We start from the raw sequence: 23,015 nt of genomic DNA, 5'->3' as shown, positions 1-23,015 counted from the left end.
ATCTGTGAGCAGTTTTGGAGACATTACAAAGACACACAAAAAAGATTTACAAGAGGAAATAAGACCTTGGCTAGAGATGAAGCAAGGATGAACTGGCTTGGAGTTATGATGACTTTGCTGGAACATGTCATTGTATATATCAGGCCATAGCTGATATATGGAAAAAGGGGAATCAACCACAATAAGAGCTGCAGGCACTAATGCAAACTATGAAGAAAGCAAATTCTGTATGACTGGCTGTGGTTTAGGAGTGCTGGGCAGGCTTGGAGCTTCTGGATCTAATTCATTCCTTCATATAATCAGGGATGAGATCAAACTATTTTAACAACTGCTGTGTCCTAAGCAACAACCAAGCAGAATGGCCCCAAGCCTTAGGACTGAAGAAACATCCTGGAGGACCCCTGCTTTGCCAGTATTAGCCTTTAAGTTTCTAGGTCAAGGGGAGGTCCAGGATCCCAGAGGAGCAGCCCAAGTGGCCAGGGAAATTTCAGGGAGCACTTGGGGTGATCAGATAATAGGATATTTATGAGCCTAACTACATTATTAGTTAACATTCAAGCTAAAGTTGTTAATATCTTGCTTTGTCCTGGGCACTGCAGTAGGCACCAGATATTTGATACAGGGTTGAACAACGAAGTCATCTTCCCCACCTTCATGAATTACAGGCTATTCAGTAAAACAGACATTAAATAAATAACTGTAATACAGTTTGATAATGGAGATGATAAAGAAAGTACAAGGTGCTCTAGAAACATTTAGCAGAAGGGAATGCAAATGTATCCAGGTAAAAGGAAAAGTCTCTTTAAATAAGTGATGTGTTAAAATGAAAAGTGAAGAAGAACTAAGGCTTAGGCAGTGGACGAGGTAGAGAGGAAGGTGTTGCAGGCAGAGGGAGAAGCCTATGCCAAGGCCTGCATGCTGAAGACAGCGAGGTGCCCGCAGGCTTCAGGAAGAAGACACTGTTCTAAAGATTGGTCCGTCCTCTCCAGGCCCACAGCTCCACAGAACAGGAGGGAGCTTTCCAACACAAAAACGCTCTCTAATCAGAAGAGCAAACGCCACAGGAGGTGAAAGGCCCTTTAGGTAAATAATTTTTTTTTAATGAAGTATTTCTACTTCTGAGAAGATAAACACACGTTTCTCTATTCCTCCTGCTAATAAAATTAAAAATCCTGACATTCCATATAAAATACACATAAGAAGACTCTGAAAGGTGCAAAGAAGGCAGCCTGCTAGGGACCCTGGACCTGAAGAGTGGTACAGCGTGAGTTCCCTGAGTTTTCTTTCTGCTTCATGTGTCCCAGCCTGAGAGCTGAAGGAGCCAGCCAGCCTGGAAATGGCCACAGATACAAGCAAAAAAAATAAAATAAGATAAAAAGCACTCACAAAATCCTGTTATCTCTCTAGGCACAGGGCCAGGAAAGTAGCATCCTAGGAAGACAGAAAACTCTTAGACCCCAACCGCTCCATTCCATCCGAACACCACAGAATAATCTGTTCACCCCACCCACACCCATGCCAGCCTAGATTCCATCCCCCCAGCCTGTCACCAGGCACCCCTTGCCTCCCTGCTGGCAATGTCATGGGAGGCCTAGTGGAGAATCAGGACTTTCACCATGGCCCAGCAGTGATAAAGCCACCTCCTCCATGATGTCAGTGAATTCCACCCTGTTGTGCTCAGGTGTTTCGGGTGGTCCTAGTTAACCAGCTTCCCAGGGAAGCCTCTCCCCTTGAGTTCACTTTGCATCATCATTGAGTCTTGTATACCGTCTGATGCTCATGTGTTTTATTCTGGCAGTGCTAAGAGCACCAGAAGGATAGCAGGAGCTGGATGGTGTCACGGGCCAGATTTAGTCACGGGTCAGATGACTGACAGACCAGGAGGGTTTTCATCTAGAGACCATTCTCAGAGTTTAGGGGATCCTTCCTCCTTTCTTATACATGTATTCAATCCAGGTCAGTTACCTGGTGTTTTGTTCACAAAGAGAGATTAAGCTATGCTTGTAAGGGTAAGCTTTGTTCTAAGGTTTGTGAAAATTGCGTCGTGCTGAGGTGACCTGGTCTCCTGGAAATCTGGTTGGAAATCCCTGGCCGGGTTGCTTCATACTGCTAAGTTTGACAGATAGGACTGACCCTGTGAGTTGCTTGAGTGGCCTTATGCCTATCATTAATCTTATAGCCACAATATATCTCATTGTATACCACACTCCACCCCTGACCCTGACGGGGTCAATAATTGAGAGGCTGCCCGAGCTTTAAAGTGCACTCCATGGTCAGTCAAATCTTGAGAAACGGATCTTCTGTAGGAGGGTGAGTAGGAGTCGGTGGCGCCTTTGGAACAATTTGGAATTGAACTGTATCATCACAGAGAGGATAGAGTAGCTCTAGTGTCCGGCTGAGCAGTTAGGGGAGATCATGAGAATGGGGTTCGGCTGTGGCTTTGGGGCAGACTCACCTATGATGAGGGAAGAGTGGAGGACAGGTAGCGACCAAGTCTGGATGGGAAGCAATGGATGTGTGGCAGGCCAGCGAAGGCGTGCCCAGCAGGCTGGAAGGTTGGCTGCTCAGTGGGTGGCCAAAATGTGGTGGAGGCTGTCAGTGACCTCAGTGCCGAGTAATCGGTGAATAGGTCTGGAGAAGCCACAGTTGGATGTAGAAAGTCAGGCCACCCGGAGTAGCAGCAAAAGAACACGTGCACACTGGGGCTTGGAAACATGATTACATGAGCAGGTAAAAGGAGTTGAATGGACTCAGTGGTAGCAGGCTTGGAGTTGCTTGATTACAGAGCAATGACAGGTGAAAATGGAACAGAAGGATAAGGAGGACACAGAACTAAGCAATTAGGTCTGGGGACACTGTGTATGCTGAGGTGCTGTCAAAGATCCAAAATCGTGATCTTGAACATGGCCCAGTGAAGCCAAAGTTCAAGGTGTTGTCCATTCCAGACGGCTGTCAGGCACAGCTGGGGCACCAAGTGTCTCTAGGAGGCAATGGCTGCAGAAACAGTGCTGGCCCAAGAGACCCCTAGGCAAATATACCAGCAAAGGTCTTGCCAGGGAGGGATATAGATAGGGTGGGTGGGACAGTCTTTGGGTCATCCTGGACACAGGGCAGGAATGTTAGCAGTGAAGGCATCTTCCCGAAGGTGGAAGTTGATGCTCAGCCATCCAGATGGGTGGTGGGTCAGTGGGTGGGATGATTGGGCGACATTGGTATTAAGGAGAGTTTGCAGGAATTCATGAGGCTTGCCAGACAGGAGCCAATTTGGAAGAACCCTTCAGCATAACTGCCAGTAGAGGTCACTCTGCTCTTGTGAACAGCTGGACTGGGCTTCATCCCGTGGGTGATGGGTGTGAGAAGGCCAGAGCCCAGCGTGAGACCTCTGGCTGCAAGGTCCTGGGTAGTGGGTAGGGAGCGAGGTGCTGCTGCGAACACTGTTGGATGGTTCTATCTCCGCATTTTCCAGGGTGGTGAGGACCTACGGAGCTCAATTAACTTCAGGGACTGTGGCCGTCAGGGCCAGGAGAGTTGGTTTGGCTTATGATGGGCTCTCCTTAAGAACATCTGTAAGCCATCTGGGTGCAAGGTGGCCTGTTCCAGGGTCTCCCAGTTGTGCCCCTGTCCCATGGGAGTGGCGGCTGTGCAAACTCACTGGAGCATGCCTAAGCGCCGCAGTAGCTCCCCTTCTTCCTCAGTGTACACCAGCCACCTTCAGCCCTTGATGAAAAGAGGCTCATGCTGGGGGTGCTATTCGTCAGGCCTGAATAGCCACTGCAGCGGACTGCAGGGACAGTTATGTCTACCCGCTCCACTCTGTGCCTGGATAAGCTCGACAGGGTCTTGAAATAAGGAAATGATCCTATTATCTTTAAAGATAGCCGCTGGCTGTTGTATTTGTATTTCTCGGCCTATGAGTTGCAAAGCACTTCCTGTCAGGTACACACAGCACAGCCAGGTGGTGCCTTTCTCTTTGGGTTCCTGCACCAGGTCTTTGAGCAGGCTTTGAATTTCTGTCCACATCAGGGGTGAACCTCTTCACGGACTTGTATGGTGTCTAGGACACACTTCCTCATCTCAGCCAGCTGTGGAGGTGGCAGCGGCTTTCTCAGCCTAGGTGATGACTGGTGACACCTGTGGTGTGGCCAGCGGTAAACCAGCACACTCAGGATCATCATTCCACAGCTCACAGGGCTCTGGATCGGCCAGGCAGAATGACGCGACTCTGAGGTGAGCCCGCATGACTTGGGCTTGTTGCCTGTGGGCTGCTGCCAACAACACTCAGCAGGCATCACAGGCTGGGGCACACCCCTTGAGAAGCCACGCTGTCTCAGCTGGAGTGCATGGTGGGCTGGGAACAGCTGCGATGTGCCCTTTGATGATTCTTGTGGACTTCACTGGTGGTGTTAGTCCAAGGATCTATTGGGAAATATGCTTCTAAGTCCCTTGCTGGTGGGCAACAACACATAACCCTTCAGCAGGTAAGTTTCACCTTTGCCTTCTTGGTCTGTGGCATCACAATGCCAAGATCCTTGCAGGCAAGGAGCAACCCTCCCACAGCAGGAGCCAGAGACACACCAGCCAGCGTTTGGTTCTTCAAGCCGGGGCATCCTCCACCTCTGCTTCCTCCTCCTTAGATCCTGTCCCCAGTTACTGGGGACCAGAGTGGTCTTAAGAATAATTTTGGCAGGTTTTTCATGGTGGCAATTTCACAACAGAGGCACAGACAAAGTGTATGTAGAAGGCAGCAACAGGCCAGAAAGTAAAATAAAAACTACCAGACACACTATGGAATGTTCTGGAGGGCTTCATTTGACTTCTTGATCAGAACCAGTCCCCAGTCACCCTTTCCCAGTCCTTCCTTAGAAATGGGTGCCATTACTCACTTGCTCACTTACTTATCCTATCCTCAATGCCAGTTGTGTTCAGAGGTTGTAGGTGGACTTAGTTAACTAGCTTCCCCAGGGGCGATGTCTCCTCTTCTGTTCACTTCATATCGAAGATGAGTCTTAGGCACCATCTAATGCTCAATCGGTTTATTCTGGCAGCACTCTTAGCAGATGGATGAGAATAAGCTGGTGTCATGGGCCAGATACAGTCAGGGGGTCAGATCATGAACTGACCGGAGAGTCTTCATCCAGAGACCATTGTCAGACTTTGGGGGGTCCTTCTCCCTTTCTTATACCTGTATTTAGTCCAGGTTAGTTACCAGGTGTTTCTTTCATAAAGGGTATTTAAGCTATTATTGTAAAAGTAAGCTTTGTTCTAAGGTTTATGAAAGCTGCATCTGTGCTGAGGTGGCTTTTTTTTCCTGGAAATCCCTGAGCTAGGGTTGTAAATTCCTACATGACATGTAGTATCAGCCCTGCAAGATATTTCAGTGGGCCTTATGCACTATCATTAATCTTATAGCCACAGTATATCTCATAGTATACTACACAACCCTATCCAGCATAACAAGGAGCTCCTCCCTCTGGACTTCTACCTCCACCTGAAGTAATGAGGCAGCACCCTCCCTTATGCTACTGACGTAGTGTCAGAGAAAGCTGGCTAAAACAGAAGGTAAGCTTCAAAGTCTCATCACATAATATTGAAATGCCCAGGTTTCATTGGAAATTAACTTTTCATAGAAAGAACCAGGAAGATCTCAAACTAAATATAAAGATTACAGAAAGAGAATTATTTGATAAAAAATTGAAAACAGCCATGATTTAAAAAATGCTTTAACAATTGGAACTCACTTGAAACTAATGAAAAAATAGAGGGAAAAATATATATGTAGAGAGAAAAATCTCAGGGAAAAAAAGAAGATATTAGGAAGAACCAAATGAAACTGTTACTCTGAACAAATACAATAACTGAAATAAAAATTTTAAATGAATGGGCACAGCAGCAGTATAGAGGGAACAGAGAAAAACGATCAGTGAACTGAATGACAGAACAACAGAAATAACCCAAACTGAACAATAGAGGGAAATGAAATGAAGAAATATAAAATAAACTTCAGGGATCTGTAGAACTATAACAAAAAATTTAACATTCATGTCATGAGAGTCCCAGAGGAAAAGAGAAAGAAGATGGGGCAGAAAAGTACTCAAAGAATTAATGTCTGAACTTCTCAAATTTGACAAGAGACATAAATCTCTTTCAGACTTATGAAAGAAGCTGATTCAAGATTCAAGAAGCTGAGTAACCCTAAAAAAATAGGAAAAGAAAAGAAAGAAATACATGCCAAGACACATCAAAAACTCAAAACAAGGAAATATACACCAAGATACATCATAATTAAACTTCTGAAAACTAAAGAAAAAACAAAACAAAAAAAACCTAAGAGCATCCAGAAAGAAATGACTCCCTACCTGTAAGGGAAAACAATTAGAATAGTAGCACATTTATCATCAGAAATGATAGAGACAAGAAGAAAGTAGCAAAATTTTTTTTAACTCCTGGGGAAAAAAAACTACCAACTCAGAATCATACATCCAACAAAAATATCCTTTGGGGATAAAGGGGAAACTCCAGACATTCTCAGGTGAAGGAATGCTAAAAGAATGGCTAAAAGAAGTTTTTTAAACCGAAAGGAAATGGTAGAAAGAAGGAACCACAGAACAACTCACAGGAAGGCAGAAAACAAAAAACAGAAATACCAAACAGAAAACCAAAAACTGATGCTTAAGCCCTAACATAACATACCAATAATTATATTAAATGTGAATGGTCTAAGTACACCAATGAAAAGACAGAGATTGACAGGATGGATTTTTAAAAAAGACTCAACTATGTGCTGTCTACAAAAAAACTCACTTCAAATATAGCAACATAGGTGGTTCAAGGTGAAAAAATGGAAAAATATATTATGCCACCATTAATCAATGGAAAGTAGAAGTAACTATATTAATATCAAATAAATAGACTTCACAGCAAAAAAATTTCTCAGAGACAGATAGGGACATTATATAATAACAAAAAGGTTAATCCTTCAGTAAGACCCAATGTATGAAGCAAACCGAAAACTGATAGAACTAGAAGGGAAATAGACAAATACACAATTATAGTTGGAGAATTCACCACCCCCTCTCAACAATTGATTAAACAACTAAACAGAAAATCAGCAACCATCAACAAACAGAATGTAATTGATATTTATGGAACACTCTACCTAATAAAAAAAAGAATACACATTCTTTTCAAGTGCTCATGGAACATATACCATATCCTAGGTTATAAAATATCATATCCTAGGTTATAAAACAGACCTCAACAAGTTTAAAAGAACTGAAATCATAAAGAGTGTGTTCTCTGATCACAATAGAATCAAACTAGAAATCAATAACAGAAAGATAACAGGAAAATCTTTGAATGCTTGCAAACTAAGTAACATACTTCTAAATAATCCATGAATCAAAATAATATCTCAAAGAAAACTTAAAAATACATTCAGCTGAATGTAAACAAACATACAAGATGTCAAAACTTGTGGAACACAGCTAAACTAGTGCCAAGAAGGAAATTTTCAGCAATAAATGCACACACTAGAAAAGAGGAGAAGATTCAAATCAATAATCTAAGATCCCACCTCAAAAACAGCAAATTAAAACCCAAAGCAGTCCCCGGAGTGTGATGTTCCCCTTCCTGTGTCCATGTAAAAAAAAAAAAACAAAAAAAAAACCTCAAAGCAAGGAGAAAAGAAATCATAAAGATAAAAGCTAAAAATCAATGAGCGAAAACAGAAAAACAACACAGAAAAATCAATGAAAAAAAGAAGCTGGTTCTTTGAAAACATCAATGAAATTGACAAACTTGTGGCAAGACTGAAAAAAATAAAATACAAATTGCCAATACTAGGAATGAAACCGGGGCTATCACTACAGGTCCTGCAGATATCAAAATGATAGTACAGAACTACTATGAACAACTATACATGTATAAATTTGCAAACTTAGATAAAATGGAACAATTCCTCAAAAACACAAATTGTCACAATTCATCGAATATGAAATGGATAATTTGAATAGCTCTGTAACTATTAAGGAAATTAAATTCATAATTTTGAAACTAAAAAAAAAAATCCAGGCCCAGATGCTTTCCCTAAAGAATTCTACCAAATAATTAAGGAATAATTAGCACTAACTTTAGACAATCTCTCCTAGAAAACAGAAACAGAATGCTTCCCAATTTATTTTATGAAGCTAGTATAACCCTTCTATCAAAACCAAAGGCAGTATACGCAGACACACACACACACACACGTGCGCACACACACACACACACACACACCACTGCAGATCAATATCCTTCATGAACATAGATGTAAAAATTCTTAATAAAATATTAGCACATATAATTCAGCAATATATAAAAATAACTACACACCATGACCAAACAAGGTTTATTCCCGGTATGCAAGGCTGGTAATCCATCATGTAAGCAGGCTAAAGAAGAAGATCACATGATCATATAAATTGATTACAGAAAAAGCATTTGAAAAAATTCAACTCCATTTATGGTGAAAACTCTCAGAAAAACATAGGAATAGAGAATAGGAATAGAGAGGTTCCTGTTCACATTGGGGAACTGGGTAAGGATTTCCACTCTCACTACTTCTATTCAACATGATGTGGAAGTTGAAGCCAGTGCAATAAGGAAATAAAAGGCATACATACAGATCAGAAGGAAAGAAATAAAACTGCCCCATTCAAAGATGACATGACTGTATATGTAGAATATCTCAAGGAATATACCAAAACAAACCAAAACACAAAACAAAGAAACAAAAAATTCTCAGAACTAATAAGTGAGCTCAGCAAGGTCACAAGATTGAAGATAAATATAAACGCATCAATTTTATTTCTATATTTTAGCATTGAATACATAGACACCAACATAAAAATATGATTTGCATAGAAAAGCTAAATAAATGAAGAGACATACCATGTTCATGTTTTAGAAAATTCAACATGGTAAAGATGTCATTTCTTCTCAGATGGATAAACAGCTTTCAGGCAATCAATATTTAAGCAAGATTTTTTTTGTAGATACAGACAAGATTATCCTAGACTTCATATGGAGGCAAAAGAACTAGAATAGCTAAAACAATTTTGAAAAATAAGAATACAGTGAGAGGAATCAATCAACCTGATCTTGAAACTTGTTTTAAAGCTGCAGTAATCAAAATAATCAAATTATAAAGCTGTGTGGTATTGGCAGAAGTACAGACACATACATAAATGAAAGAAAACAGAGAATTCAGAAACAGACCCACACAAATATGCCTAATTGACCTTTTACAAAGGTGTAAAGGCAGGTCAGTGGAAGAAAGATAGCCTTTTCAACAAATGGCGCTGGTTGCACATCCATAGAGGAAAAAAGAATGTTAACCTAAGTCTCACATTTTATACAAAAATTAACTCCAAAGGGATTGTAGACTTCAATATAAAATGTAAAACTCTAAAACTCTTTGAAAAGAAACATAGAAGAAAATCTTCAAAAGCTGGGGCTAGGTAAAGTTCTTAGACTTTACACCAGAAATACAATCCATGAAAGGACAAATTGATAAACTAGACTTTATCCAAACTAAAAAAAAAATGCACTTTGACCGACGCTGTTATGAGGATAGAAAGACAAACTTCAGTGTAAGAAAATATTTGAAAATCACTTCTGACCAAGAGCTAGTATACAGAATACATAAAGAACACTCAAATCACACCAGTCAAAAAAGCAAACAATTGAATTAGAACATGAGCAAAAGACATTATGAGGTAATGTATGAAAGAAGATACATAGATGAAAAATAAGGCGCTGAAAAACATTTTCAACATCATTAGCCGTTAGGGAAATGCAGATTAAAACTACATTGAGATATCACTGTATGCCTATCGGAATGGCTAATATAAGAAAAAACGACACCACTAAATGCTGGAAAGAATGAGGTTTAAACTGGGCCATTTGTCTATGCTGGTGATACAAAAATGACATGCTCTGGAAAATAGTTTGGCAGTTTCTTTTAAAAGTAGACATTTAGCAATCACCTGACAGTTGCACTCCTGGGTAGTTATCCCAGGGAAATGAAGACTTATGCTCACACAAAAACCTTTACGTAATGTTTGTAACAGATTTGTTTGTAATACTCAAAAACTGGAAACAATTTAGATGTCCTTCATCAGCTGAGTAGGTAAACAAACTGTGATACATCCCTACCAGAGAATACTAACTGATAATAAAACAGGACAGATTATTGACATATGCAACAACCTGGATGAATCTCCAGGGAATTATGCCAAGTGAAAAAGGTTACATTCTATGTAATTCCATGTATGTAGCATTCTTGACCTGGTAAAATTATAGAAATGGAAAACAGATTAGTTGTTGCCAGGGATTAAGGAGGGAGTGGGGGCAGAAGGGAAGTGGGTGTGGATACGAATGGGCAACAGCAAGGATTCTTGTAGTGATAGAAATGTTTTGTATCTTGGCTATATCAATGTCAATATATGAGTTTGATATTGTATATCAAGATGTTACCACTGCAAGATGTTACCACTGAGGGAAACTGAGTAAAGAGTATATGAGATCTCTCTGTATTATATCACAATTGCATGTAAATCCACAATTATCTCAAAACACAAAGTTTAATTTAAAAAAATTTAAAAGTGTAGTCATCTCTGCCACTTGATATGTCCAAGTGTAGATATATATTGAGAGAAGTCTGGAAGGGATGGTCACATCAACATTAAAAAAAGATTTAGTGATTTATGACTTAAACCTCCAGGGGCCAGCTCTTACCTGCAACAAAGCTCCCAGAAGTGACGCCAGCGCAGCCATTCCAATACACAGGGCTCCATACACCACACCTAAATGGACAACATAAAAGCCAGTGTAAAATCCACACCCAGAGAATTAGAATTCTCAATAGAATAATCCACCACACCTTTGATTCAAAGTGGATAATATGACTGTGGTGAAGAATGGCCACACACATCAGAGCCAGTGAATAAAGGAAATGGCTATTTTCCTCTAGGATCAGCAGTGTTCCAAGAGGACAAAGCCCTTACATTGTGTCCCAAGATTAGTTACAACAGTAGGTTATACAAGTGAAGAATTTCTGGAATTAACTATAGGGATTTAAAACTAAGAACTATATTGTGTTATTAATCTAATCCTCCATAAACATTTGTACGTAAAGAAAGGCTCAGGTCTCTGTTTTCAGCTTGCCAAAAATAGAATACCATTCAGCTCTGCTCTGTACGAGGTGAGAGAGGGAGTAATAAACAGAAATTAGACTCTTCTGACTTTAAATATTCATTTCCCTTGGGAAGTGGCAATGGACACTATGGGGTGTTGGAGGACTTTTAGCCCCCTCATAATCTCCATCAGTATCCTCAAGCCCTTCCTATTAAAGTAGCAAAGAAAGGCAACTTCTGGATAAGTAGCACATCTGCCCTAATGCTAAGTTGTTTTCCCCAAACTTCTTTAAAAATTTTTTTTTCATAGAGACGGGGTGTCGCTATGTTGCCCAGGCTGGCCTCAAACTCCTGGGCTCAAGTGATCCTCCCACCTTGGCCTCCCAAACTGCTAGGATTACAGGCGTGAGCCACCACACTCAGCCCAAACTTCTTTATAAAAGTTTTCAAGCCACCACTGGTGGTCAGATTGTGGAATATTTTTTTCTATTGACTTTCAGTATTTTCCAAATTTTCTCCAGGTACATGTATTACCTTTTAAATTATAGGAAATATTATGCAAAAAAAACCCTTTGTTTTAATACTTCCATTCAGCAAAAGTCACCTGAAATCAGTTGACATAATTTCCCAAATGCAAAACTCAATATACAGAAAAAAAATGAATGGGAAATTTGTCCATCATAAAATTTATGTATTCCTTATGTTATTTCTATCTTATTTTAGCACTCATACCTTTGTTAAACATACTGAGTAAATAATGCAGCTAAATGAAAAATTTTAAATTAATTTTTTTCAGAGTTCTTATTGCTATGATTTTTATGCCTCTCAATTTTAATGTAAATAATATTTTCAATATATTTGGTTTGATTCTCCATTTGATAGGTTATGAATAGTCACCATTATAATTTTGGGAACTCAAAGTTATTGGAAACACATTCAAATCATCTGCCACATTCTTCTCTATGTCCTTACTGCATATACTTCAAGATTACGATTTCATAGTACCCTTTAAAATGAATGAAAATCTCATCTATATTAGCAGAGTTGACTTGTCATTCATCAACATCATTCCATGAGCACCAGCCAGTGCCTCCCATTTTATATGCATTATCTCAAAACCCAATTCTGCAAAGTATTTGTGTGCCCATTTTCCATATAGAGAAATAGAGGCTTGCATGGGTAACTGGATTTTCTCAAGGTTAACAGCTAGTAAATTAACAAAGCAAGATAGGGTTTGTCTGGCTTCAAAAGCATCTATTCATCTATTCATTCTACTAAACCACACAGCTTCAATAATCCCATAATGAACCAGTCTAAAAACCCTTTAGGAAGCATTGCATCATTCTGAAATTATGTTCCAGGATTAAAATTGGGTACATAATAAAATGATGTATTGCTATTTAAATTTAGGGAAGACTGAAGGATATAAATTAAGGACTCATTCCAGGCTACAGTTGTGGCAATTTTACAGAGAATTATGGCTCCTAATAGGGTATAATTTACTATTTCTTTGACAGTCTATTAATGTTACTGTGTTGAGGTTAAAGATTCTTTCTCAAAAAGGAATTTGTTAGTCGTTCATTTCAAGGTGTCAAAATGAAGAATGCAGTACATTGGCAAGATTTCTTTGAGTTGGATATTACATTTGAGACATCTGGGAACTGAAGATGCTTAAACCACTCTATTCAAGCTGGTATTTAACCCCTAATGAGGCTCTACAATTGAACAGAAGTTAAGAATTTCTTGCACAAATTTATAGTTCATCTCCAGGACAGTGTACATAAGCAGACAGAACAGACAACTAAGACGAGTCAAAATTCATAACACTCTGTTTCTTTATCTTCAATTCATCTAATCTATTAATCTAATTTAATCTAATCCTCTGTAAACATTTGGGAAGTGTTTATGGGAAGACTACATAACTGAAACTGACAGTGCCTTCTTAGGTAACAGAAAAAGTGTGGCTCTTGGTTACAAACTAGGGATATTTCTTAGAACTGTGGACTACAGTTGAAAAGGAAAATAGTTGAATTTTTTTGTGTGTTTGGCTAAGAATTTTAACACAAATTTAGGATAGGACGAAGGCACAGGAAAAAAGGACAGCTAAATCGGTCCCCTGGAAATTGTCCTTTGTGGTTCACTGATAATTAATTGTTTGAAGTGTCTCCCAAATCTTGATTACAGATATGGTAACATTAAACACTGATACAAACATTTTTTAAAAATCTGCATTGTCATAGGCATACATACGTGGATATCCATTCATACTCAGAGGCTCTTCCTCCGTAGCTTCAGTGGAAAAGAATTTTTTGTGTCTCAAAAAATCATCTCTCTGAGCTAAAATGGAATTATGAAAACAGAAACTTACTCATTCCCTGGGAAATCCAAGACAGAGACCTTTCTGAGAGCGATCTGAAGTAAGGTTTGATTAGATCTTCCACAGTTACTGCCGCTAAGGCATTAATACTGGAGGACACTGTGCTGTAAGGGAAAATAAAACTTTTGATTTATAATATTTTACCTTTAATAATACTTTAAGTGGGAATGAGAAAGGGGGAAACAAATTGTCACTTCTAAAATGTAACCTGATTTCTACTATGCCTTTTTTTTTTTTTTTTTTTTGAGATGGAGTCTCACTCTGTTGCCCAGACTGGAGTGCAATGGCGTGATCTCGACTCACTGGAAGCTCTGCCTCCCAGGTTCACGCCATTCTCCTGCCTCAGTCTCCCGAGTAGCTGGGACTACAGGCACCCACCACCATGCCCAGCTAATTTTTTGTATTTTTAGTAGAGACGGGGTTTCACCATGTTAGCCAGGACGGTCTCGATCTCCTGACCTCGTGACCCACCGGCCTCAGCCTCCCAAAGTGCTGGGATTACAGGCGTGAGCCACCACGCCCGGCTCTACTATGCTATTTTTAATAATCACAGCTCTGTCTTTCTGGAAACTGCTATCATCCCAAAATGATATTCAGGCAATATCTACAGGTTTGACAGTAAAAGAGAAAGGCTATGTTAGTGTTGCTTCCACTTCAGTTAATCCTCAGTGTCTGAAAGAGTCTACATAGATTACTCCATATTCCTATACATAACAACTTTAAAACATATTTTTCTTTGTGCATAGAAGGGACTGTCATAAGTCCTCCCTACCATATGCTGTAAAGATCAACAATATTAATTTCCTGAATCCCCACTAACACACACTGTACATGTTGATAATAACAATTCTCTGGAACAAACACAAGAAGAAAGGGCAATGATAGATCACAAAATGAAAGATTCTTTGGGCAGTATACATTATTCAATATGTAAATGAAAGATTTCATTCTAATTTTCCAGTTGACCATGCTTTAGCCCCATGTGAGTTTTCAATCAAGACTGTGGCACCCATTTTGATCATCAGTGAAAGCTACCATCAACCGATCATCATTATTGTGACCATAGATTATCACATCATAGGATGTATGATGGTGTATTAGAGAGCAGGGACCTAGTTAAAAGTGGGGCTGATGACAACAGGACGCCAGTCCACAGAGATAAGTCAGACCACAGAGAGGACACATGCAGCAGATTGCCTACTTTGGGCCATCTGTGTCCGTGCCCAGAACTCCACATTATCCCGCTAAAGTATCTAATAATAAAAGAAATATCCCAACAGGGAACTCATGTGTTATTAGAGTCATAGTTCATACCTTAACGTCCCACTGTAAGCACAGGCCACAAAAAGTCCAGGAAGTCCTGGATAATCTTGCAGAATGTCCAGTACCAAATAAGGCATAAGCTGAAAAATTCCAAAATTTATTTCCAAGTACTTTTCGCTACTGAATAAAATTAATGAATGCCTAGTTTATCATTTATCTTGTCTCCTTCAGGAACTGAAAGGAGCTATTCCACACAACTGAAATTTTCAAATACCTAAAAGTAAACCCTTTAACTACTAACACTTAGAGAAACGAATAGCACAGTAGTTAAGTAAAGAGGCTTTGGATTCACACAGATACGGCTTTTGTAACTGAAGTTCTGAGGCTCAGTTTCCTCATCTATAAAATAGTTGTAATAATACTAACCTCATAGAGTTGCTGTAAAAGTTAATTTAGATAATTTATGTAAAACTCATAGTATAGTATATGGAATATAATAAATGCTCAAAACAAAGTAGTTCTTATTCTTGAGAATAATAAGTTGCTTTTAAGGAAATATTTGACACACTTCTGTGCTTAAGTAAGCAGCATCCACTTAACTTTGCTTGATGACTCAAGGCCATTTTGTGAACTTCAGTCACTGCCCAGGACAGAAGATGTAATTTTAGGTGCATCAAGTATGAGACATAACGATGGGTGGAGAATGACTTCAGGAAATCCCTTAAACTTGCTTCTTTTAAAAAACTCCCTGATACTAACTTGCTTTTTGATAACTTATATTTTAAAAAATAAATATCAAATTAGGATAATCAAGTGTGTGACTTCAGGACTCTGTTGCATGGCAATTTTTCTACAAAATCAGTTTCCGAATCAAAAGAGTCCTAAGTGGACAATTTTCTTGAAGAGTGTCCTCTCATTTGCATTAAAACCTTATTGATTACTTCTCCCACAGTACAGAGTAGATGACATGTCCTATTTTATCAGCTTCCATAGCCTCTTCAATTTTGTTTAACAATAGTGTGTTCATGGGATATGGAAGAACTTCCTCCACTGTTGAAAGGAAATGTTTCAACAGTAGGATCGTTTCAGTTCTTTTAGGACTGCGTTCTCCACTTTTCCAAAGCTTACTCATTCTTTATTCTCAGAAAAACGGAATAGCATTTATCCCTATATGAGATCAAGACCCGATTTTTCCAAGATGTCATGAAGGTTTAACTTTAAACAATGTCCCACAAATAGCAAAAGTAGGTTCCATCTACAGTGTTATAAAAAGGTCCAAAATCCTCTATCCTATCTTTAACTTTCTCAAAAATCTGCAGTGTAATTATTTCGTGTCTGAGTGGCCCCCTCAAGTATAGGTAGAACCAATGAAATAGGATTGATAGAGAGGAAAATAGTAAAACTATATCTAGAAACTGGCCTGCTTCCTCTGGGCAAATGCCAGCAGAGCGTAGAGAAACATATCCTTGCTCTCTTGAGGTTAAGGGGTTTTTTTGTATTTTTTGTTTGTTTGTTTTAAGGCAGTCTCCCTCTCTCACCCAGGTTGGAGTGCAGTGGCTCGATCTCGGCTCACAGCAATCTCCACCTCCCAGATTCAAGCGATTCTCCTGCCTCAGCCTCCTGTGTAGCTGGGATTACGGGAGCCCACCACCACGCCCGGCTAATTTTTGTATTTTTAATAGAGACAGATTTTACCATGTTGGCCAGGCTGGTCTCGAACTCCTGACCTCAAGTGATTTGCCCACCTCAGCCTTCCAAAGTGCTAAGATTACAGGCATGAGCCACTGCGACTGGGTGAGGACAAGGTTTTGATGCAATCTTCCACTGTCTTATTTGCATGGTATCCCCAGTGAAATGTTAATTGAATTAACTTGTTAACTAACACAGTCCTGGAAATATCAGTTGGGGAGAAACCTTCATGGACTCTAAGCATATGCAGGCAAGACACCCTGAATGTATTCTACAAGATGTCTCAAAGGTAGGAAGTCATAGGGATGTTTTTTCATTGTTGTTGTTTTTGTTTTGTTTGTTTGTTTGTTTTGCCTAGGGTAAAGGCAAAGTATATTAAAAACTTTTTTTAAGTCCTTATTGTCTTCATGATACAAACTACAGACAATACAGATTGATAACAGTCACCAAATATTCTTTATTAGAGGGAATGTAACAGAAGAGTGCCTCCATCTTCATAGTAAACGTGATTCTTACCTTCTCTGAGAGAACAAGGAGAGTGTGTTTATCAAAAGGAGGGCATAAGTTACGATAGGGTTGAGAAACAGCTCCAGGGTGTTTTTATTTTCTAGCCCCACCAAGTTGTATTTTTCTGGGAGCAAGAGATGCATTTGCATCAACAGAAATTCAATCTATTTTCATTCTAATGAATCCCCTAGGAGCTTGTTCCGCAAGCGAGACTTAGAAAATAATTTTGGCAAGAACTCAGGCTTTAGGGTTGGGCAATCCTGGGTTTGAATTCTAGTTCCCCTTTTTGAAAGCCAATAAATGGCACAGAGGTTCAAAGTTAGGACTCTCGTGGTAGCTTGCTTGGTTTTAAATCCTGGCTCCAGGTTACTAGCTAGTTATTCACGTAACTTCTCTAGGCCTGAGTTCTGTCATCTTTGAAAGGCAGATAATCATAGAACCTGCATCAGAGGGTGACTGTGAAGATTAAAAGTTGAAATTTATATGAAGCATTATGGTACTGCCTGGCCCATGGAGGGTATTTGATAACTGCTCATAGTTATTCTTACTTATTAGCAATGTGACCTTGGGTAAGTTATATAACCTCTCTGAAAAGCATTTCCTCATCTGTAAAATCAGGATTGCAGGGTTGTGAGAATTAAATGAAGCATGTTAAGCTCTTGGCACAGAATCTCACCACAAAGTTGGTACTCAATAAATATTCACTTATTAGACCCATCTCTCCATTATTTAAAAAATTGGAAGATAAATTGTTTATAAATGAATGCTCTAACAACCACAAAATGTTCTATAGTACAATGGTTTGTGTAGCTTAAAAAACAAACAAACAAACAACAACAACAACAACAACAGTGTTCACATTCCTACTCCCAGCCTTGAGCTATTTCTATTTAACACTCTACTTGATTTTTTCCTGGTATTTCCATATTTTAATTTTAGATGCAGTACTCTTCATTCTTGCTATATCTGCTAAAATAAATTCTTAACAAAGTTTTATAGAAATGTAAGATGATGATGGCATGTCCACTTTCCGTTTCTCTACAAGAATATGATACTCTTTCCTCTCAACTAATAAGCTTTTTGAATATTATTAATACACCTGTAAGAAAGACATGGTACTGAACCTGGTCTGGTGCAGACACTTTCTTGGCTGTCCAAGGATCACAGTCACGGTACCTGGAATATAGGGCGAGCCCACAAAACACTGAGCACGTGAGGATTGCCCAGAGTCCCACAAGATTGATATAGAGAGACCTAAAGAAGTGAAAACAAACCAGCAAAAGACAACTGTAATTTCTGTTCCAAAGATTAGGAAACCTGTTACATGAACAAAAGAGACCCTCATGATTAGACTCAATAAATGCACATTATCTTTTGATTATCGAAAACACTACTTATTTTATTCTAGCCTAATATTCTGCTTATGTTGCCAATCAATTGACAGTGTATTTGGAAATATTTGAATGGATGGGATTTCCCCATGAAAGAGTGTATGCTCGTGGTTGGACCTCCAGGGGCATTGTTAGCTTTATAAAAATACCTAGTTATACTACTTCAGGTCTTCTTGTCATGAAATAAAGATTTTAATAGTCAATTGAGCATTAATTATTACTCATTTTCCTTTTAAAAGTAATGCAATTGTAAACTGCTAAACATTGTTAACATTTACACAGTAACTCATGAAACTTGTTTAAATGTTGTTTATAAGACCACACATTAAGTAGGAATGCAAATCTCTATTCCTTGGACAGGTATCTTCTCAAACAATGTTCAGCACTGTAATATACTGTGTGTGCTCCAGTAGAGAATAAAGGTTTACACACAGCACTGGAGCCAGTCCTGAGCATAAATCCTGGCTGTACCATAAGTGACCCTGGGCAAGTAATTCAACCTCTCTGATCTTCAGTTTCTTCATTGAAGCGTAGGATAGCAATGTCTATGTCATGAAGTTATAAAACTAAATGAAACAGTATATATCATATAGCATGGTACTTACACATAATAAACCCCTGTTAAATACTAGTTATTGATATTAGTGTTAATGTTATTGAATCCTATGTCTTAATAATCAGTTGAATAGTAAACATTTTTCTTGCTAAGAGGGCTACATATTTTTTCCACTGGTGCTGTAGTGGACAGTGATGAGCTGCCCTAGGTGGAAAAGAGGTACCATCCCTGAAGTCATGCCTCCTTCTTCCCACCCCCCCTGGGGAGTCTGCATCCAATGACAAACGGATTCTGAGGTTTAAAGGCCCAGTCCCCTCACCCTAACATGGGACTAGTCTGAAGAGCCACCCTAACTCTAGAGCTCCCTTTGAGGCCTCTGTTCAGACTGCATTACAGTCCAGCGTCTCCCTCTCGTCAATCCTGTTTCCTTTTCTTCCCTTCTACATACAGCGATTCTCTGATAAACTCTCCCATGCTAACCTCAACCTCAGAGTCTGCTTCCGGAAGAACCAAAGGTGTGTTTATCAGATTTATCCTTCTCCCTTGAATTGACTAACATTGCAGTATGTTTTGCTATTGCTAGCTCATCTCCAAATCACCAGAAAATTATGCCCAGATACTCTCTTGCCCAAACACCTCCTCTCTCTTATATATGAGTTTAATATATTGTTTTATTTCACTTTGATGCTGTTCAGATTGACCACTTATCAACATCTCATACTGTCTTTTGTCAATCAATATCAGTAGGTCTTGGTTTTTTAGCAGGGATTTATTCTTACCATAGCATAAGTGTGAGAAGTCAGACGAAAATGAGTCCCCTGGGTTCCGAGAGTCTGCTTCATGCAGGAGATCCACTATGCTTATGGGAATTGATTTTTATCAAGAAAGCTCTAATGCTGTTATTTAAGTTATCAAGTCAGGCTTTTTGGGTTTCATGTTCCCAAGGGAAGAGAAGAAGAGCTTGTCCACAATTACTCTGGGACAGGTATCAGCTCTAGTATAGATTTAAAAGTACAATAGACTACTCTATCTATAAATTACATTCCTCCAATATTCCTTAAAATACCAGAATTCCTAAGTTCATTTTGAGGGGATCCCATATCCAGTTATTATACCCATATTCACACAGATTTTTCACTGTGAGTTCTTCAAAGATTTAGGTAATCTCTAAACCAATTTACTCTTAATATATTGAGTTCTGACATATGACATCACAATACTTTCATTTTCTCCTTTAAATAGAAACAGAATTGTCCCTCCTTCCCTCACCCTATCCACCCCGGACTCTCATTCAATCTCCTTAGAGCTTTAAAGCCCCTAAAAGCATGTGAGCAGAGTCAGCCTATTTATCAGCATAGGGAGTGGTGAGCACTGCAGTGATGTGAGGCCTCCAGAGAAGGAACCAGCCACCATTCCACATTCTTTGCTCAAGCCAAGATGGGCTTGAGAGTTCCGGACCATGCTGTCCTTCCTGCCTCTGTGCATTCATCCAAATCACTCCACCTACCTACAATGCCTTCCTACTCTTCTCCACCTGCCCAAATTATGATCATTCTTCATATTCATTCTGCCAGTTCAACATGAATCTCTCATCCATCCTCCACCTTCACATCACATCAGTTGAAGTGGAAAAAGGAATTTACATTTACTAGGCCTTTACCATGCGTATGCCAAACACAGTATTTTACGACACCTCCCATGAGGTGTATAGTATTTCTTATGCTCCTTTTACAAGTTTAGAAACTGCAGCTCAAAGAGACTGCAGAATGTGCCCAGGATCACTCAAGTAGCAAATATTAGAGCAGGGTTATAAATCCATGACTGTGTCTGAAAATGAAATATAAAGCACTATATATACTCTGGAACATTTTCTGTATTATTATATTGTTTCATGAAACTGTTATATATCTCCAGTATTATTTTATTTTTTCACATACTTGCATGTATTTTCCTAATTTGAGGTTAACTTTCTTCAAAGGCCATATATATTTATCCCCCATAGGTTCTTATGCAAACAGATGCACAATAAATGCTGATTTGTTTTCATTAATAATTCCTATAAATATTTTCAAATAGCTGATTTAAAACATACAGTACCAATTTGTTCTTGGTCCTTTTGGAACCAAATATATCAGTTATCTCTTGGAATTTCATGACACAAAAGACATAAAGGAGCTAAACGTGACTTATGGAAGAGTTTCCATAAAGACAACTGATGGTTATTAATGATTCATATACCATGGTGTATGACTTACAATTTTGCCTGGAATCTGCTTTTACAAGAAATATATCTCTGCACCTGGGATTGGTTGACACCGTAGATGCCAGTCCATGTGAAGGTCCCTCCTATAATAATTGTCCAGAAGGTGTGCCTTTGCAAAGGGTTAGGATTAAAACTAAATGACAAGAAACAGAAAACAAATCTGAACTATTAGCAGAGACTAAAAAAGTCCTCTTATATTTGGAAGCAAGCAATGTATATTTATATACACAACACATACATAAATATGTACAAATTTATTAATTAATATAAAATATAGAAATATTTCCAACTTAAGTTCAACGAAATAAAAAATATTATTTTCAGATATCTGGAAATACTAGGAGAGACTAGGGGGAAATGAATGTTGTAATCATTCTGAGCATTTATATAAATTGTTCTCCTGTGATGGAAGGAAACTGTCGTTTAAACAAATCTGACATGATATAATCAGAGAAGAACATGAAACATAGAGAAAGAGAAAGAGAAAAACATTTCTAAGTGCACCATGGCAGTAGAGATGGCACTAAAATGAACACGAAATTAACACATTTTGTGTATCGAATTCCTCACCCAGCACATGTAATCATAGCTCTAATCTATATTCAAGTTCAACAAATCAGTCAATTAATGCAGTTTAAAGTTTTGCATTTTCTAAAAACTGAATGTCATTGTAATCATGCTTTATTAAAATGCTGTGTGTACAAGCTAAATACTAATAGTTTAAAGCCACTTTATGACAACATGTACATTAAGTCCAAAACACTGTCACAGAGAAAGCTCAACTTCCATATTTGAAAGATCTTTTAATCTTTTTTATTGGAAGGAATGATTTTGTTCATCTCTGATGCACAATATGAGCTAGAAAACTTTCTGCAAAGTTAGCTTTCATGGAGACTTCCTTAAAATTATGAAATTTTGCAAGTTCATTTCAAATCTTATATTTGAGATCATTGAGTAAAGCGCTCTAATTGTATGCGTATTCATTCTGGCATTCTTACGGAAATGTGAGAGCCTCTATTTCATGTCTAACATTTCATATCAAAGTGTAAGAGCTTCAAGAGTGTTGACCCTTTCTCCCCAAGAGAGAGAAGCCACTATATTAGCTAACTGAAGAGCCAAAAGATGTCAGTAAGCTATCTGAGGGAAGTATGACAAGATTTAAAACACTCAGTTTAGTGGTTTAGGCCATACAGAACACATAGGCCAATGGTAGACAACACAGAAAATACCAATACAATATCCTTCTTCTCTTCATTTATCTTAACTTGAGCAATATTTTGTCTACCATATTCTCCAAACATATCAGAATAACAAGGGATACTCTTGAAAAGTATGAAACACAAATAAGGCTTTTTATTGTTACTTAATGACTTTCAAAGCTAAGGTCATAAAAATGTCTAATTTTTTTTAAAAACCTCTTACTAATGTATATAAGCTATCACTTCTGTGCTCCAATATATGCATCCTTCTCATAAAGTGACAGCTATCTTGCAGAAAAAGGATTGGTTCCATACCCTCTCTCCTTAGTCTGGCCTACCAGGAAGAGATTTGGGAGTAATCAAGAGTAGTCATTGGTTGTTTCCACTTCCTGGACTTCCCCTCTCCCTGTTCTGGTAAAAGCAACCCAGGTTTGCTTTGGGGAAACTACCATTTCTCCATTAAATAGTCTCAATTGACGATCAGTCAAAATATCTAGTTCTGCCCTGGCCAAGGGGTGGAACCGTGGTCCAAGCTAGGCAACTAGAGGCTCTTTTCCTTAGAATATGAATCTTGAGCTAAAAGAAGGAAAGAAATA

The 23,015-nt window shown here is 38.8% G+C and overlaps 1 protein-coding gene across 1 annotated transcript in view; it reads right to left on the bottom strand.

The window, feature by feature from the left end:
* The window catches only part of SLC5A8 (solute carrier family 5 member 8), a 54,534-nt gene that overhangs the window by 13,598 nt on the left and 17,921 nt on the right, over positions 1 to 23,015 (bottom strand). The window contains exons 6-10 of the mRNA XM_032171507.2: positions 21,213 to 21,353; positions 18,135 to 18,264; positions 14,866 to 14,954; positions 13,543 to 13,655; positions 10,777 to 10,844 (exon numbers count right to left, since the gene is read on the bottom strand). Coding sequence (XP_032027398.1) covers positions 10,777 to 10,844; positions 13,543 to 13,655; positions 14,866 to 14,954; positions 18,135 to 18,264; positions 21,213 to 21,353 — 541 coding nt within the window. The remainder of the gene's footprint in view (positions 1 to 10,776; positions 10,845 to 13,542; positions 13,656 to 14,865; positions 14,955 to 18,134; positions 18,265 to 21,212; positions 21,354 to 23,015) is intronic.

This window comes from Hylobates moloch, unplaced genomic scaffold (genome assembly GCF_009828535.3).
Source record: "Hylobates moloch isolate HMO894 unplaced genomic scaffold, HMol_V3 SCAFFOLD_12, whole genome shotgun sequence".
NCBI classification, from domain to species: Eukaryota; Metazoa; Chordata; class Mammalia; order Primates; family Hylobatidae; genus Hylobates; species Hylobates moloch.
Note: the sequence above shows the minus strand (reverse complement) of the source record. Positions and strands in the feature narration are given on the sequence as shown.